The sequence below is a fragment of the Oncorhynchus nerka genome, linkage group LG12 (assembly GCF_034236695.1).
Source record: "Oncorhynchus nerka isolate Pitt River linkage group LG12, Oner_Uvic_2.0, whole genome shotgun sequence".
Classification (NCBI taxonomy): Eukaryota; Metazoa; Chordata; class Actinopteri; order Salmoniformes; family Salmonidae; genus Oncorhynchus; species Oncorhynchus nerka.
The window spans coordinates 79,422,671-79,438,528 of record NC_088407.1 but is presented as its reverse complement, the minus strand read 5'-3'; the positions used below and the strand labels follow the sequence as shown (position 1 = coordinate 79,438,528).

The 15,858-nt window shown below is 40.2% G+C and overlaps 1 protein-coding gene across 3 annotated transcripts; it reads left to right on the top strand.

Annotated features, from left to right (window-relative positions):
- The first annotated feature begins 85 nt into the window (after positions 1–85).
- On the top strand, positions 86–12,196 carry LOC115120542 (MFS-type transporter SLC18B1-like). 3 transcript variants are annotated; one of them, XM_029649499.2, is made up of 14 exons: positions 88–367; positions 651–793; positions 3,975–4,070; positions 5,880–5,953; positions 6,198–6,345; positions 6,686–6,842; positions 7,101–7,237; positions 7,437–7,538; positions 9,339–9,430; positions 9,536–9,631; positions 9,780–9,854; positions 9,958–10,051; positions 10,439–10,488; positions 10,630–12,196. In XM_029649499.2, exons 1-14 carry the CDS (start codon positions 328–330, stop codon positions 10,685–10,687), a joined length of 1,362 nt encoding a protein of 453 aa, XP_029505359.1. In that variant the 5' UTR covers positions 88–327; the 3' UTR covers positions 10,688–12,196. The 3 variants fall into 3 exon arrangements, with proteins under 3 accessions (XP_029505360.1, XP_029505359.1, XP_064881903.1); XM_029649500.2 differs by lacking the exon at positions 3,975–4,070 and having other exon boundaries at positions 86–367; XM_065025831.1 differs by lacking the exon at positions 651–793.
- The last annotated feature ends 3,662 nt before the right edge of the window (positions 12,197–15,858 follow it).

The window sequence follows — 15,858 nt, the reverse complement described above, 5'->3', positions numbered from 1 at the left end:
AAAACGACAGTTTCTATTGGACAAATTCAGCTAGGTCTCTACACGTTACGTTCCTTTTAAGAAACGTTTATCAACAGAATAGTTGTAATAAATACACACCAGGCCTCCTCCAGACTCGCATTTTGGCGAATCCAGTGCTCTTTCTCCAGTCCTTATTCAAGGGCACGATATTTCTGAGTTGTCCGCTGGCGCCGAAGAGTAATTTATGAATTTAACCGGCCAGATTGTGACACATTTGGTTTCCCAACTTTATGAAGCAGTATCTAACATTATTCATCTACCAGGCATTTCAGATTTGAATAGCAATCCAGATTAGTAGGATAATCTATGAATGACAATATGGATTCTGATGAAGTTCAACAAACAGGTTGGTGAAATTAAATGAAATTGCCGTTTTTTTATGTAATCTATTAAAACATTGTTTCTCAGTTCATCTCAAGTGTCTATTTTAAAATCTCTTCAGAGTTTGTAGGCGAGTTCAACGAATGAAAGTCCTACCACTACAGATATTAGAAGTTAGCTACAGTTATGGAATGCACTTGTTGTTACAGTCTTACTCTGACAGCAAGTATGTCATGTTCTAATTAAACGATTCCTTGTTTTTTAATGCCCAAATTGTATTTACTGTTTGAGTTGTATTATTTCTGTAGATGGCAGCACATTAGAAGAATCAACAAGTAGTCCTAATCAAAGGATGACAAGATATCAGATCCTCACGTTGACGTCAATCGCATCTGTCAACTTCAGCTCAATGATTTGTTACTCTATACTGGGACCATTCTTCCCCAAAGAGGTATTGTGCAATAGCCTACCAACAATTTTACTTCCTCATTGCTTATGAAATATTGTTACAGGTTTTGTTTTTTCCCGATTTAAGTTTTGAGTTTGGACTTTTGCGTGTATAGCTCGTTAGCACGTAGGGCGCACCGATTGGTGTCTTCTTACATGGTATATCGGCGATCACAATTTATTGTGCCTCAGCCACCTACTATGCGAGATGGAAAGAGGATGACCGATTGGTGTCACCTCGTTAGTCAGTGTGTGTTACACCTGTGCTGGTTGACATCTCGTTAGTGGGAGTTGTTTCACCTGTGCTGGTTGACATCTCGTTAGTGGGAGTTGTTTCACCTGTGCTGGCCTCGGTGCTTTTTACCAGTGGCTGGCCCAGTGCACCAGTTGTCAAATCAAATCTTATTGGTCACAAACACATGGTTAGCAGATGTTATAGCGAGTGTAGTGAAATGCTTGTGCTTCTAGTCCCGACAGTGCAGCAATATATAACAATTCCACAACAAATGGAATTGTTCATTGGATGAGCCATGTCATAGCAGCATAGGCAAGATGCAAAAGATAGTGTAGAATACAGTATACACATATGAGATCAGTAATCTAAGATATGAACAAAATTATTAAAGTGGCATTAATAAATTGACTAGTGTTACATTTATTAATGGAGGCAGGTAGCCTAGTGGTTAGAACGTTGGCCCAGTAACCGTAAAGCTGACAAGGTAAAAATCTGTTGTCCTGCACCTGAAGAAGGCAGTTAACCCAGTGTTCCTAGGCTGTCATTTAAATAATATTTTTTTCTTAACTGACTTGCCTAGTTAAATAAAGGTTAAATATATATTTTTAAAATTAAGTAGCCAATGATTTCAAGTCTATATGTAGGTAGTAGGCTCTCTGTACTAGTGATGGCTGTTTAAGTCTGATGGCCTTGAGATAGAAGCTGTTTTCAGTCTCTCAGTTCCACCTTTTTGGCCTTCCTGTGACATCGGGTGCTGTAGGTGTCTTGGAGCGCAGGTAGTTTGCCCCCTGTGATGCATTGGGCAGACTGCACGACCGTCTGGAGAGCACTGGGGTTGTGGGTGGTACAGTTGCCGTACCAGGCGGTGATACAGCCCAACAGGATGCTCTCAATTGTGCATCTGTAAAAGTTTGTGAGGGTTTTAGGTGACAAGCCACATTTCTTCAGCCTCCTGAGGTTGGAGAGGCACTATTGCGCCGCCTTCACACTGTCTGTGTGGGTGGACCATTTCAGTTTGTCAGTGACATTTACGCAGAGGAAACTTACAACTTTTCACCTTCTCCACTACTGTCCTGTTGATGCGGATAGGGGGGTGCTCCCTCTGCTGTTTCCTGAAGTCCACGATCATCAGTTGTCTTGAGAGATGTGGAGGGTCAATACCTTTAGTTGGCGCTCCCTATTTGATTTCATTTTGTGCCACTTTTTTGGTTTGCTTCCTATCTTCACATTTGGTGTGGGGTTTTTCTTTGGTTTGCCTCTTCTTGAGCAAATTTAGTAGGCGTTAATAGTGGGTGTCTTTTTGTTGTTGCTAGTCAACTTGCAGTGGACACCCCCATGAGTGTCTTTCACAATCCCTCCTAAAACCCCTAATGGTTTTGTTTTGGTTGTCAGCAACTCTTTGTTAGTTCCCCCTTCTGTTTGAGTGACAGTTATGGTTTTCTTGCTGGGGAGCGTAACAATATACTAAACTGAGAGTTAAAGCGAAATGATGTAGAATCATGATTTATTTATTCAGATTCTAGAATTGAAAAATTACTAAATTAATGTTTAGCAGTACCATAGTAAAGTACACTTAATTGTATTGGTTGGATGTAAGATACCAGTTCAGACTAGATGTCATGACTGACAAGTTGTATTTGTATAATGTGTTGGACACGAGAACCCCCAAAGCATACAACAGAAACTCAGTCACACATCAACTCATGCAAACATCAAAGCATAAACTCGCTCCTGCAGGTTCATGCTCTACGACAGGGCTCTCCAACCCTGTTCCTAGAGAGCTAACCCTCCTGTAGGTTTTTGCTCCAACCCCAGTTGTAACTAACCTGATTTGACAAATTATTAGAATCAGGTGTGCTAGATTAGGGTTGGAGTGAACCTATGGTAGCTCTCCAGGAACAGGTTTGGAAAGCCCTGCTCTACAACATCAGAGTATAACAGAAAGTGGCACAGGTCCTAATCCAGGTACTTCTCCTGTCTGGACTACTGTAGCTCTCGGTTGGCTGGGCTCCCTGCTTGTGCCATCAAACCCCTGCAATTTATCCAGAACGCTGCAGCCCGCCTGGTGTTCAACCTTATTAAGTCACCCCACTCCTCCGCACACTCCACTGGCTTCCAGTCGAAGTTCGTAGCCACTACAAGACTATGGTGTTTGCCTATGGAGTAACAAGAGGAACTACCTTCAGGCTATGCTCAAAGCCTACACTCCAACCTGAGCTCTCTGTTCTGTCACCTCTGGTCTCTTGGTACTCCCAACCCTATGGGAGGTCAACTCCCACTCAGCCCAGTCAAAGCTCTTTTCTGTCCTGTCACCCCAATGGTGGAATGAGCTTCCCCCTGATGCTAGGCCAGCAAGAGTCCCTGCTCATCTTTTCCAAAAACATCTGAAATCCTACCTCTTCAAAGAGTATCTTAATACCCACCGTCTGGCTAGAAGCTCGTTGCAGATTTTGAAAATCTTTTATTTTTGTACTGTTTAAAAAAACAAACATGTATCCTACCTTGTGATGTCACAGAAGTTTTTTTTTTAGGACCTTTATCTTTTTGACCACAGATCATAGAAATGTGCTGTTTTCAAATATGTAGACTGGAGATAATGAATATGAGGTTGACAATTGGTGGATTTGCACTTTTAGGATGATGGTTGATCTAATTGCTAAAGATGATCTTTATGCTTTTGGGAAACTCAACCTGTAGATGCGTGAACGTTGCTGACCTAAACAAACACTAAGTCGAGACTGTTATAAAGTCCACTGTTGTGACTGTTTTCCAAAGTATTTTGTGAAGCACATGCCTTCTCTCTCCAAAAGGAAAACAACATCTTGTACACAATCATAACTGAAGCTTTTTCACCAAAGCTTTTTTGGTGTTTTGCAGTATCTGTATGTTTGATATTGTAATTTATTGATAGATACAGGAGCTTTACTGTATGTATATTGTCTCTATACAGGCTATGAAAAAAGGAGCCAGTCAGACTGTCATTGGCCTTATATTTGGCTGCTATGCTCTGTGTAATCTGATGGGCTCCTTAGTACTGGGTAAATATGTAAGTATTTGGAATAACTAGGCTACAGGGCCTTCAGAAAGTATTCATACCTCCTGACTTCTTCCACGTTGTTACAGCCTGAATTCAATATAGATTAAATATGTTTTACTCTCACCCATCTACACACAATACCCATAATGACAATGTGAACATTTGTTTTTAGAAATGTTAGCATATATCTCATTTAAATAAGTATTCACACCCCTGTGTCAATACATGTTAGAGTCACCTTTAGCAGTGATTACAGCTGTGAGGCCTTCTGAGTATATCTCTAATAAGAGCTTTGTGCACCTGGATTGTACAATATTTGCAAATTGTTCATTTTATTAATTCTTCAAGCTCTGTCAAGTTTGTTGTTGATAATTGTTAAACAGCCATTTTCAAGTCTTACCATATATTTTCAAGTTGATTTAAGTCAAAACTGTAACTAGGCCACACAGGAACATTCAATGTGATCTTGGTAAGTAACTCCAGTGTATATATGGTTTTGGGTTTTAGGTTATTGTCCAGCTGAAAAAAGAATTTTCCTCCCAGCACCCCTGATAAATCATAATTTAAAAAATATTAATATTTTAAAAAAAGATTTGCCCCAAACATAAGGATTTTTGCAGTTTTACTTTAGAGCCTTATTGCTATCAGGTTGCATGTTTTGGAATATTTTTGTTTTTGTACAGGCTTCATTCTTTTCACTCTGTCATTTAGGTTACTATTGTGGAGTAACTACAATGTCGACCCATCCTTTTCTTTTATAATAGTCATTCAACTCTGTAACTGTTTTAAAGTCACCATTGGCCTTATGGTGAAACCCCTGAGCGGTTTCCTTCTTCTCCGGCAACTGAGTGAGGAAGGACGCCTGTATGTTCGTAGTAACTGGGTGTATTGATACACCATCCAAAGTGTAATTATTAATTTCATCATGGCCTCCTGAGTGGTGCAGCGGTCTAAGGCACTGCATCAGTGCTTGAGGTGTCACTACAGGCCTGGGTTTGATCCCAAGCTGTGACCGGGAGTCCCATAGGGCGGTGCACAATTGGCCCAGCTTCATCTGGGTTAGGGGAGGGTTTAGCCGGGGGGTTTTACTTGGCTCATCAAGCTCACATTGGTAAGGCTGGGTTCCAGGTTAAACAGGCGGGTGTTAAGAAACGCTGTTTGGCGGGTCATGTTTCGGGGGATGCATGACTCAACCTTCACCTCTACTGAGCCTGTTGGCGAGTTGCAGCGATGAGACAAAATAGCAATTGGATTTCATGAAAAAGGGGGTAATATACAAACAAACAACTTCACCATGCTCAAATACCAATAGGTGCCCATCTGTGCTAGGCATTAGAAAACCTCCCTGGTCTTTGTGGTTGAATCTGTGTTTGTATTCCCTGCTCGACTGAGGGACTTCATGTTAAACACTTATTGCACACATTTCTTTCTGCTGAACTTATTTAGGTTTGCCATAACAAATGGGGTTGAATACTTATTTACTCAAGACATTTCAGCTTTTCATTTTAAAATAGTTTGTCAATTTCCACTTTGACGTTATGGGGTATTGTGTTTAGGCCAGTGAGACACATTCTCAATTTTAATCCATTTTTTAATTCTGGCTGTAACACAAAATGTGGAATAAGTCAAGGGGTGTGAATACTTTCACCCTGTTCCCTGTGTACTTCTGATTAGGTACCATGGGGCTCTGGTCAAAAGGAATGCACTTCATAGGGAACAGGGTGGCATTTGTGATGCATACTACATTTAGTCAATCAGACTACTCTGCTTGCAATATGACTTTTCACCCACACAACACGTGCTTATCTCTCCTTTCAGATTGTTCAGATCGGGGCAAAGTTCATGCTAATTTCAGGCTTATTTGTGTCATCAGTGTGCACCATTCTCTTTGGGTGAGTGAGATTTGATAGTGTTCTGCAAGCATCTCATACTGTCCATTGTGATTTAATGGCAGATGACTACTTCAACAAATAAGTTAGTTATCCATCAACAGATTCCAGTTGTGGAAGTGCTCATGAGAACACTTACATTTAAAAAAAAATAATAATAATAAAATGAAGTGCCCTCCTACAATTTTTACTCAACATGGACAAATACATATTTTCATCTAATTATTTTCCTGTTCTTGTTTTACAGCTTACTGGACAAAGTTCCTGACGGACCTACTTTTATTATCCTGTGCTTTATCATAAGGTCTGTTGACGCTGTTGGCTTCAGTGCTGCAATGACCTCTTCTTTCGCAGTTTCAACAAAAGTTTTCCCAAACAGTATAGCAACTGTTCTGGTGAGTTCAGTCTGCCAACCCTTGTTTAAGAGACTGTATGTTATATGGTGGAATTAAACATCATGTTCAAACAAGAAGGCATTATGGTTGAGGTTAAAATGTTTTGTATCCCAAGAGTTTGGCACCATTCGTCTGTCTGAAAGCATCCTTAGCATTGTAATTAGTTCCTCTATTTGGTCATAATAATATGATGATGATTCTATTCCATTTGGAACTGTAACCCAAACAAACAAAATTAAGGCAGATCCTTCTACTTTGTAAATATAAGCCTGTGGGTACGAGGTAAAACTGAATGTGCACATTTACTTAGTTGAATATTGTGTTGTGTTTGTCTTCTTAGGGTAGTCTGGAGATCTTTACAGGGCTGGGTCTTATACTGGGACCACCAATAGGTGGATGGCTGTATCAGTCGTTTGGATACGAAGTTCCTTTCATGGCTCTGGGATGCTTCCTATTTCTCATGGTCCCCTTCAACATGTACATCTTACCAAGCTTTGGTAACGGTTTATTTATGGTTTATGAACTTTTAACTAATAGTTAGCTGTCTATAATGTATTTCTATATACCTATGTCCCCCACTTTAAAAAAAAAAGTATTGTGAAGAAAAGTCTTGTGTAAAGTTTTACCTAAATGTTTAAGATATCTGAGTGTAAAAGATACGTGTTGAGACCAAATGTTTTCTCTTTGTTATTATGAAATGATTCCTGTGATGATATTTCTTGTTATTATATTATTCTGCTTGTTTCTCTGTTCAGATGCTGATCCTAGCAAGGACTCCTTCTTCAGGCTGTTCACGTGTCTGAAGATAGTCCTCATATGCTTTGCCATATTCACCCTGAGTTCTGGACTCGGCTTTCTAGATGCGGCCTTGTCCATATATGCCATTGATACGGTAAAGCAAAGCAATACGCAAGGGTTGAGGTGAATTCCATTTGTTTACTTCCTAAATTGACTGAACTGAAGTAGAATTTACCCCAACCCTGGTATACTTGAAAACCTCATATTTGAGAATGTATTTGTCACGTTTGAAAATACGATTACGTCCAGTAGGATGGACCTCGGTAACTTAATGTTTTTGATTCTCCATGCAGTTTAAACTGTCTCCAGGCTATGTGGGTCTTCTCTTGCTTGGTCTGTCGTTGCCTTACTGTCTAGCCTCACCTCTGCTTGGTATCGTCAGTGACAGGTTTCCTGTAAGTACAGTTAACCCAACACTACACCATACAACACTATAATATACTAAAAATACACTACATTGTTGGTTAAGGGCTTGTAAGTAAGCATTCCTGTTTTCAGCACATGTGACAAATAAAATTTGATTTGATTTACACTTTTCAACATTATACTATAGGAATCGCAGCCGGCTGCGACAGAGCCTGGGCTCGAACCCAGAATCTCTGGTGGCACAGCCTTAGACCACTGCGCCACCCGGGAGGCCCCTCTGGCTAATTGGTTAGTTTCAGTAAGATGAACTCCTCTGGCTAATTGGTTAGCACACTATAAACACTATAAAACACTACAGTACAGCAAGACTGTGCTATACTATACACCACTACACAACACACTATACAACAGACTATGCACTATACAATACTATAATATGAAACGCTCTACAATAATACAATACTACACAACAATATACACTACTTGACTATAAACCCCAATACTAGACTACACTTAAGTGATCATGCCCGAGAAGCCGGTGTTTGGAGGATATATTGGCACAGGTGTTGTTTGGCCCTAGAAGCCGGTGTTTGGAGGTTATATTGGCACAGGTGTTGTTTGGCCCTAGAAGCCGGTGTTTGGAGGATATATTGGCACAGGTGTTGTTTGGCCCTAGAAGTCCAGTACCGGGAAACCGTGCCAACAAATCCTCAACACCGACTTGGCATTATCACTTTTATTCAACTGGTTACCAGCATATTCAAATAATGATTGACATATTTTCATTAAATGTTATTTTGATGAATTTATTCATACTATTTCATCCTTCCACAAGATATAGTCCTGACACAAATCTAGGGTTGCTACCCAAGCCTGCTGGTTGTTCGTTCTATCGGTTCGGTTGCCAGAGACCCGACCCAGTCGTTCAGTCTTTTTGTTCTGTATCTATGGACAGAACGTTCATTCTAAATGTTCCATTGCCATACTGGCTGGCAACGTTCTTATCCCTTGCTTGCTAGCTTGCCAACTACGGCTAACTTAGTCACGTCAAACACTGCAGTCAGAATAACAGCAAAGTAGCTGCATTTGCATTTAAGCGGTTTTCTAGTGACATTTATTTGGATACATCCATAATAATGACCTAATGATGTGCGATTTTGCCTGGCATAGAAAATGTGCTCTCTCGTCAGGACACTGTTGTTCAGAGGAGCTAGCCAACAACACAGCTAACACAATCACTTCAAACTGAAGCTAGAAAGACTGCAAACTAGCTGCACTTCGTTTGGTTTGACCTTTTTTTCAATTGACATTTCTTTATTTATATCCAAAAATATTAGGCCAGCTGATTCATTTAGACTGGCTGAGAAACCCTGCCTGTCTGTCTCGTCCCGACACATTCATTACTATGGTACAGCTGGAGATCAAATTTGAATATTGAAACAATGTTGGAGAGCTAGACCGCAAGGTTTATACAAATCTCCTGTTAAACTAAAAGTTAGTCTAAAAGAAATGTGAGATCATGTCTAGATGCGTTTTATAGTTGAGATCAAGTTTATAAATTGCCTGGCTGGGCTGATGAGACGGTGGATTGCACAGTCAGATGGAACAGAGTAAATAGGCATTTTAACATAATAGATTTAGCCGGTGGTAACTTCTGGAATAGACACTGGCTGGAATGTGGTTTTAACCAATCACCATTCAGGATTAGACCCACCCGTTGTATAATATACTATATTCAACACCAACCAATACCAGTGGTGTATTGTAGTCACAACTTCTCTATTATACATATACAATACTGTGATTTTACCTTCTGGTTGTGTTTGCAGTCCACGAGGCCGTGGTTCATGGTGCTAGGAGGCTTGTTTACAGCAACTGGCTTCTGGTTCTTAGGTCCTGTCCCCATTCTGCAGATAAAGAGGTCAGCATCTGTTATTATCAGTGTGAAATGTACTACTTGTTTACTACTATTACTACTAACAAGAAGCCAATATGATACAAGAATGATACTTTTTTTTGTCTCTAGTCAGCTGTGGCTGGTGGTTTTCATGCTGGGTATCATAGGATTCTCTCTTAGCATGACTGCCATCCCTACCTTCCCTGAAATACTCGACTGTGCATAGTGAGTTGACCATTTACATACACCATGGCACTTGCGCACATATACAAATATACTCTATTTACAATGTCCATTTTCACTTAGAAAAACATATCATCATCATGCACGAGGTACAGAATCCAAAATAATATTGCTAATTTTCCAATGGCAGTGAAAATGGATTTGAGGAGGGGCTGAGCACTCTGGGACTGGTGTCTGGATTGTTTGGAGCAGTGTGGTCCTTTGGGTGTGTACTTACAGTCTTTGTTATATTAAGTCTCTGAGGCACAAGTTGAGAGTTGGAGTTCGGAGATATGAATTCTTAACAAAGGTGTGTTTTATTTGTTCAGGATGTTTTGTGGTCCAACGCTCGGTGGCTTCATCACACAACAGCTGAGCTTTGAGTGGGCTGCTTCTGTTCAAGGAGGCCTGGCCTTTCTAGCTGTATGTATTATAATAATAAATGTATTTTATATAGTGCTTTTCATTACAACTATAATCTCAAACACTTTAAAAAACAAATAAAGCAGACATTTGGTTCTGGCAGTTCTTGGACCATGGTCTCCCACAGCTTCAGATGAATAGGTGAGGCAGTTCAGAAGGGCAGATTGGACATTTATGAATCCCATTAGGCACACTTCAATACTGTCAGTCCTGCCTTGACACTCCTGACTGCGGTCTCCTGACCCCTAGAAATGGGGAACTCAAATGTCTTTGCTAAATTGCTCACGTGGACATCAACACATTATTCCTGCTAGTCAGTAAGATTGCGGTCACATGGATAAAAAATAATGAATTTTATTTTTTTAATGTGTTTCCTCTTCTTCTCAGGCTTTTTTTCTTGGTGTATATTTTCTCTGTCAAAGAACACGACAAGAAAGGTAATGATTCCATAATAGATTTAGTTTTTTTACATAAACAAGTAAAACATTTTATGTTGAGAGAGCCATTTGAAAAGAGTAACAGGTTTTGAGAAATTGGTATTTGTGCCTGAATTTGCTTTTATTTGTTGGGATCTGAAGGTCTCCTCAAATCCAGACGAAAAGACCTTCCGATGAAGCTACCCATCTTCTGACCTGAACAACGATCATCTACCAGGAACAATTTCTATTTTCTGCTATGAGAAACTGGTCAGATTAAGATCCTACACCTGTATATGTACATCGGTGCTAAACGTGGAATGTATTAAAATATACAACTAAGAGGATGATGCCACACAAGTTATCATTTGTTGTCATAACATTAGCAATCATAACAGAAGCAGTTCAGTTTGCATTATGCCAATACCATATAAGACCTGTGTATATAATTACTTGAACTGTCAAGGACCTCAACAAGCCGTGGTAAAGCTTTGGAACTATTTGAATTAGTTTGTTAAAAGCAATTTTAAAACACCATGTACTTCGGAACAGGAATGTTTCACAAAAGAATGTTTACTTGACGATAATCAAATGGCATTTATACATATCAGTTGGCCATGTTAAATATGCACCCATTGAAATCCAGTACTATGTAAATGCCCCTCATTCTCTAATCTTCACAGCACCTGACATGGGTTATGTCTGAATAGTTAACCTCCTTTATGGCTATGTAGATTGACCAATGACCATATCAGTGAAGGCAATAAAAAATTAAAAAATATATTTTCAAATGGACCAATCAAGCAAGTATTTTATGTCCATTTATTAAATGATATAAAATGCAGTTCATTCAAGGACACTAATATTTGAATATATGTAACTAATGTAAGCCTAGTCCTTTTACAGTCTGAGTTACTTCTCAGTTGTAGTTACATGCCAACTATTTCCAAATACCATTTCTTTCGGAAGAGAATGTTTCACAAAATTTTTTTTACTTGACAACTGAAAGGGTGTATTTACACACAGTATCTGTTATGTAAATATGTACCGATTATTGAAATGCAGTACTATGTAAATGCCTCTCATTCTCCAATCTCTACGACATGGATGATGTCTGAACAGTGGGGTCAGAACTCCATGTATGGAGTGATTTCAGTGCCAACAAATTGTATTTGATAATTTTGTATTCTATAATTTTGTATTCTATAATTTTGTATTCTATAATTTTGAGTTCAATATTTTTTATTTGATTTGTAATGCACAAATGTAATCATTCATAAAGGTCCCGATTTCCGATATTACGCCCTTCAAATCCACTTCTCAGTTGTTGATATTCAGGCTTACTTCATGAAGATGGTAAAAGGCTTTGCAGGAGTGGTTCCCTTGAGTGTGCTGAATAAATGTAAATCAACTGCTGAAAAACTTCCCACTTGCTGGCCAACAGATTTTTGGTGGAATTTACATTCAAAAGGGTTTTCAGTACATTTATCTTAAGCCTTCCATTTAAATATGGTGTACTTTTTGAATTATAATTGTGGACAGACTATAGAGTACATGGATCAATGAAATAATGCCATCTACAGTGCATTCAGACCCCTTCCACATTTTATGTTACAGCTTTACTCTAAAATTGATTCAATTGTTGTTTTTCTCCTCATCAATACCCCATAATGAAACAGAATTTTCTACATTTTTGCAAATGTATTAAAAATACAAAACTGAAATAACATTTACATAAGTATTCAGAAGCTTTACTCAGCACTTTGTTGAAGAACATTTGGCAACGATTACACCCTAGAGTCTTCTTGGGTATGATGCTACAAGCTTGGAACAACACCTGTATTTGAGGAATTTCTCCCATTCTTCTCTGCAGATCCTGTCAAGCTCTGTCGGGCTGGATGGGGAGTATCGCTGCACAGCTGTTTTCAGGTCTCTCCCGAGTTGTTTGATCTGGTTCATGTTCGGGCTCTGGCTGGGCCACTCAAGGACATACAGAGACTTGTCCCGAAGCCACTCCTGCATTGCTTTGGCTGTGTGCTTAGGGTCATTGTCCTGTTGGAAGGTCAACCTTCACCCCAGTCTGAGGTCCTGAGGGGCCTGGAGCAGGTTTTCATCAAGGATCTCTTTGCTCCATTAATCTTTCCCTCAATCCTGACTAGCCTAACAGCCCCTGCTGCTGAAAAACATCCCCACAGCATGATGTTGCCACCACCATGCTTCACCGTAGGGATGGTGCCAGCAGTGTCTAAGGTGCAGTGTAACCGGATGGAAGCCGCCTAGTGATGGCTATTTAACAGTCTGATAGTCTCTTTGTCCCAGCTTTGATTCACCTGCATTTCTGGATTATAGCAGGGTGAACAGGCAGTGGCGAAGGTGGTTGTTGTCCTTAATGATCTTTTTGGCCTTCCTGTGACATCGGGTGCTGTAGGTGTCCTAGTGTAGGCACCTGAGTGGCACAACAGTCTAAGGCATTGCAGCGCAGTGCTAGAGGCGTCCCTACAGACACCCTGGTTCGAATCCAGGCTGTATCACAACCAGCTGTGATTGGGCGTCCCACAGGGCGGTGTACAATTGGCCCAGCGTCATCCGGGTTTGGCCGGTGTAGGACGTCTTTGTAAATAAGAATTTGTTCTTCGATGACTTGCCTAGTTAAATTATAATTATTAGATTGAATATGTCAGTAATCACTCCAGCCAGCTGGTCTGCACATGCTCTGAGGACACGGCTATGGATACCATCTGGGCCGGCGGCCTTGCAAGGGTTAACACTCTTACATATCTTACTCAGGTCGGCCACGGAGGAGCCAACGTGAGTACGACATTTAAGCGTGTTAACCCTCGCAAGGCTGCCGGCCCAGACGGCACATGGAGAATGCTGTTAAGATAATTTTTCCACTTTCCAGGTTCACTTGACCACTTGGTTTTCTTGTGCATAAAGGTGGTGGAATTATGAGGGGATTAAGTGAAGGTCAGGATAGGGTTTATCTGTAGACACACCTCCGCCACTCCTTCATTTCTTAGATCTCCACCTGAACAAATAGAGGGTGAATAACATGCTATTCTCATGATTAAATTCAAGGTCAGAATATGCATAGGGAGAGATGCATAAGAAGGGAATAATGTTCCCTTAATTCAGGTTGGAATCTGCCAAATTGAACTTATATTTAATTATTTGAATTTGAATGAATATTGCATTCAGTTTTAAAATGACATTTATATATTCAGTTTCAATTGCATTCATTGTCTGTGTATTAAGTTTACAAACCATAATTTGATGTTGTTTTGTTGTACTTTTTACCCCTTTTTCGTGATATCCAATTGGTAGTTAGTCTTGTCCCATCGCTGCAACCCCCTGAACGGACTCAGGAGAGGCGAAGGTTGAGAGCCATGCGTCCTCCGAAACATGACCCTTCCAAGCCGCACTGATTCTCGATACACTGTCTCGAAGACAGCTGCAGTTGTACAGTGTCGGAGGAAACGCCGTACAACTGGCGACTGAAGTCAGCGGGCATGCGCCCGGTCAGCCACAATAAGTCACTAGAGTGCAATGGGACAAGGATATCCGCACTTCTTAACACCGGCTTGCTTAACCCAGAACCCAGCTGCACCAATGAAACACCATCCAACTAGGAGTCGCTAGAGCTCAATGAGCCTGGAAAAAAAACCCAGCCAAACCCTCCCTTAACCCAGACGGGGCCGGGCCAAATTGTGCGCCGCTTCATGGGTCTTCCGGTAGCGGCCGGCTGCGACAGCCTGGGATCGAACCCGGGTGTGTAGTGATGCCTCTAGCACGGGAGGCCCCTCATAATTTCAATTTTACCAAAGTTTCATATATTTAACTTCTCAGGTGCATTCAGATTCTGTTTTCAAATTCAGTGCTTTAAATTCAGATTCAAAACAAAATGCTGGTACTTTGCCAGGCAGGAAAGGTAGAGGAGAACAGATAGAATCAAACTCTCTGTGGTAAACACAAGCTACAATAGAGGCACCAATGCAGCAGTTTCTGGTGGTTTTCTGAAGCTAATGTGGCATGTTCAATTTGGCTCTAGTATTTGAACTGTTTAGGCTTTAAGCTATTATAAATCTTCTTCGGGATCGGTTTCCCATCCACGGGACGGTTGAATAGAGGCTAATGCGATTAGCATGAGGTTGTAAGTAACAAGAACATTTTCCAGGACATAGACATATCTTATATTGGCAGAAATCTTGAATTATTGTTAATCTAACTGCACTGTCCAATTTACAGTAGTTATTACAGTGGAAGAATACCATGCTATTGTTTGAGGAGAGTGCACAGTTTTGAACATGAACATTTATTAATAAACAAATTAGGCACATTTGGGCAGTCTTCATACAAAAGTTTGAACAGAAATGCAATGGTTCATTGGATCAGTCTAAAACGTTGCACATAGACTGCTGCCATCTAGTGGCCACATTCTAAATGGTAGCTGGGCTGGAATAATACATGATGGCCTTTCTCTTGCATTTCAAAGATGGTAAAAAAAAAATAGAAAAGAATGGTTGGTTTTTTCTTTGTATTATTTTTTTTCCAGATATATTGTGTTATATTCTCCTACATTCCTTTCAAATGGTACCAAGAATATGCACATCCTTGCTTCAGGGCCTAAGTTAAAGGCAGTTAGATTTGTCATTAAAGGCAGTTAGATTTGTCATTTTAGGTGAAAATTGAAAAGGGGTGGATCCTTAAGCTCTGTAACAAAGTCCTTTATTGAAACAAAAACAATGCGGCACCCCACCTGATGGATGTGCCTGGATAAATGTAAACACTCAAATTCATACAGATCTATGGATGCAAGGACTGATCATCCATATACAATGTTTGTTTACGATTGCATTGTTTACAAACAATGGGGGTAAAACAAGCATTATTTTAGGAAGTTTTGGCACTTATTGGTAGAGGGGTAAAAATATATTCCTTTGATCATGGTGAAGTTATTAATTACACTTTTGATCGTGTATCCAAAGTGGGGGGCAGGTAGCCTAGTGGTTAGAGCATTGGGCCAAGAACTGAAACGTTGCTCGTTTGAATCCTTGAGCTGACAAGGCCATTGAACAAATTCTTATTTACAATGACAGCCTAGGAACAGTGGGTTCACTGTTCCTAGGCTGTCATAGTTAATTAAGAACAAATTCTTATTTACAAACTTGCCTAGTTAAATAAAATGTAAACAAATTAAATCAATACACCCAGTCACTACAAAGAGGAAGGAAACTGCTCAGGGATTTCACCATGAGGCCAATGGTGACTTTAAAACAGGTCTAGTCTGCTTTTCAACAGGCACTGGGTGCCAAATGTACCTTTCAGCAGGACATTAACCTAAAACGCAATGCCAAATATACACTGGAGTTGCTTACCAAGACGACATTGAAT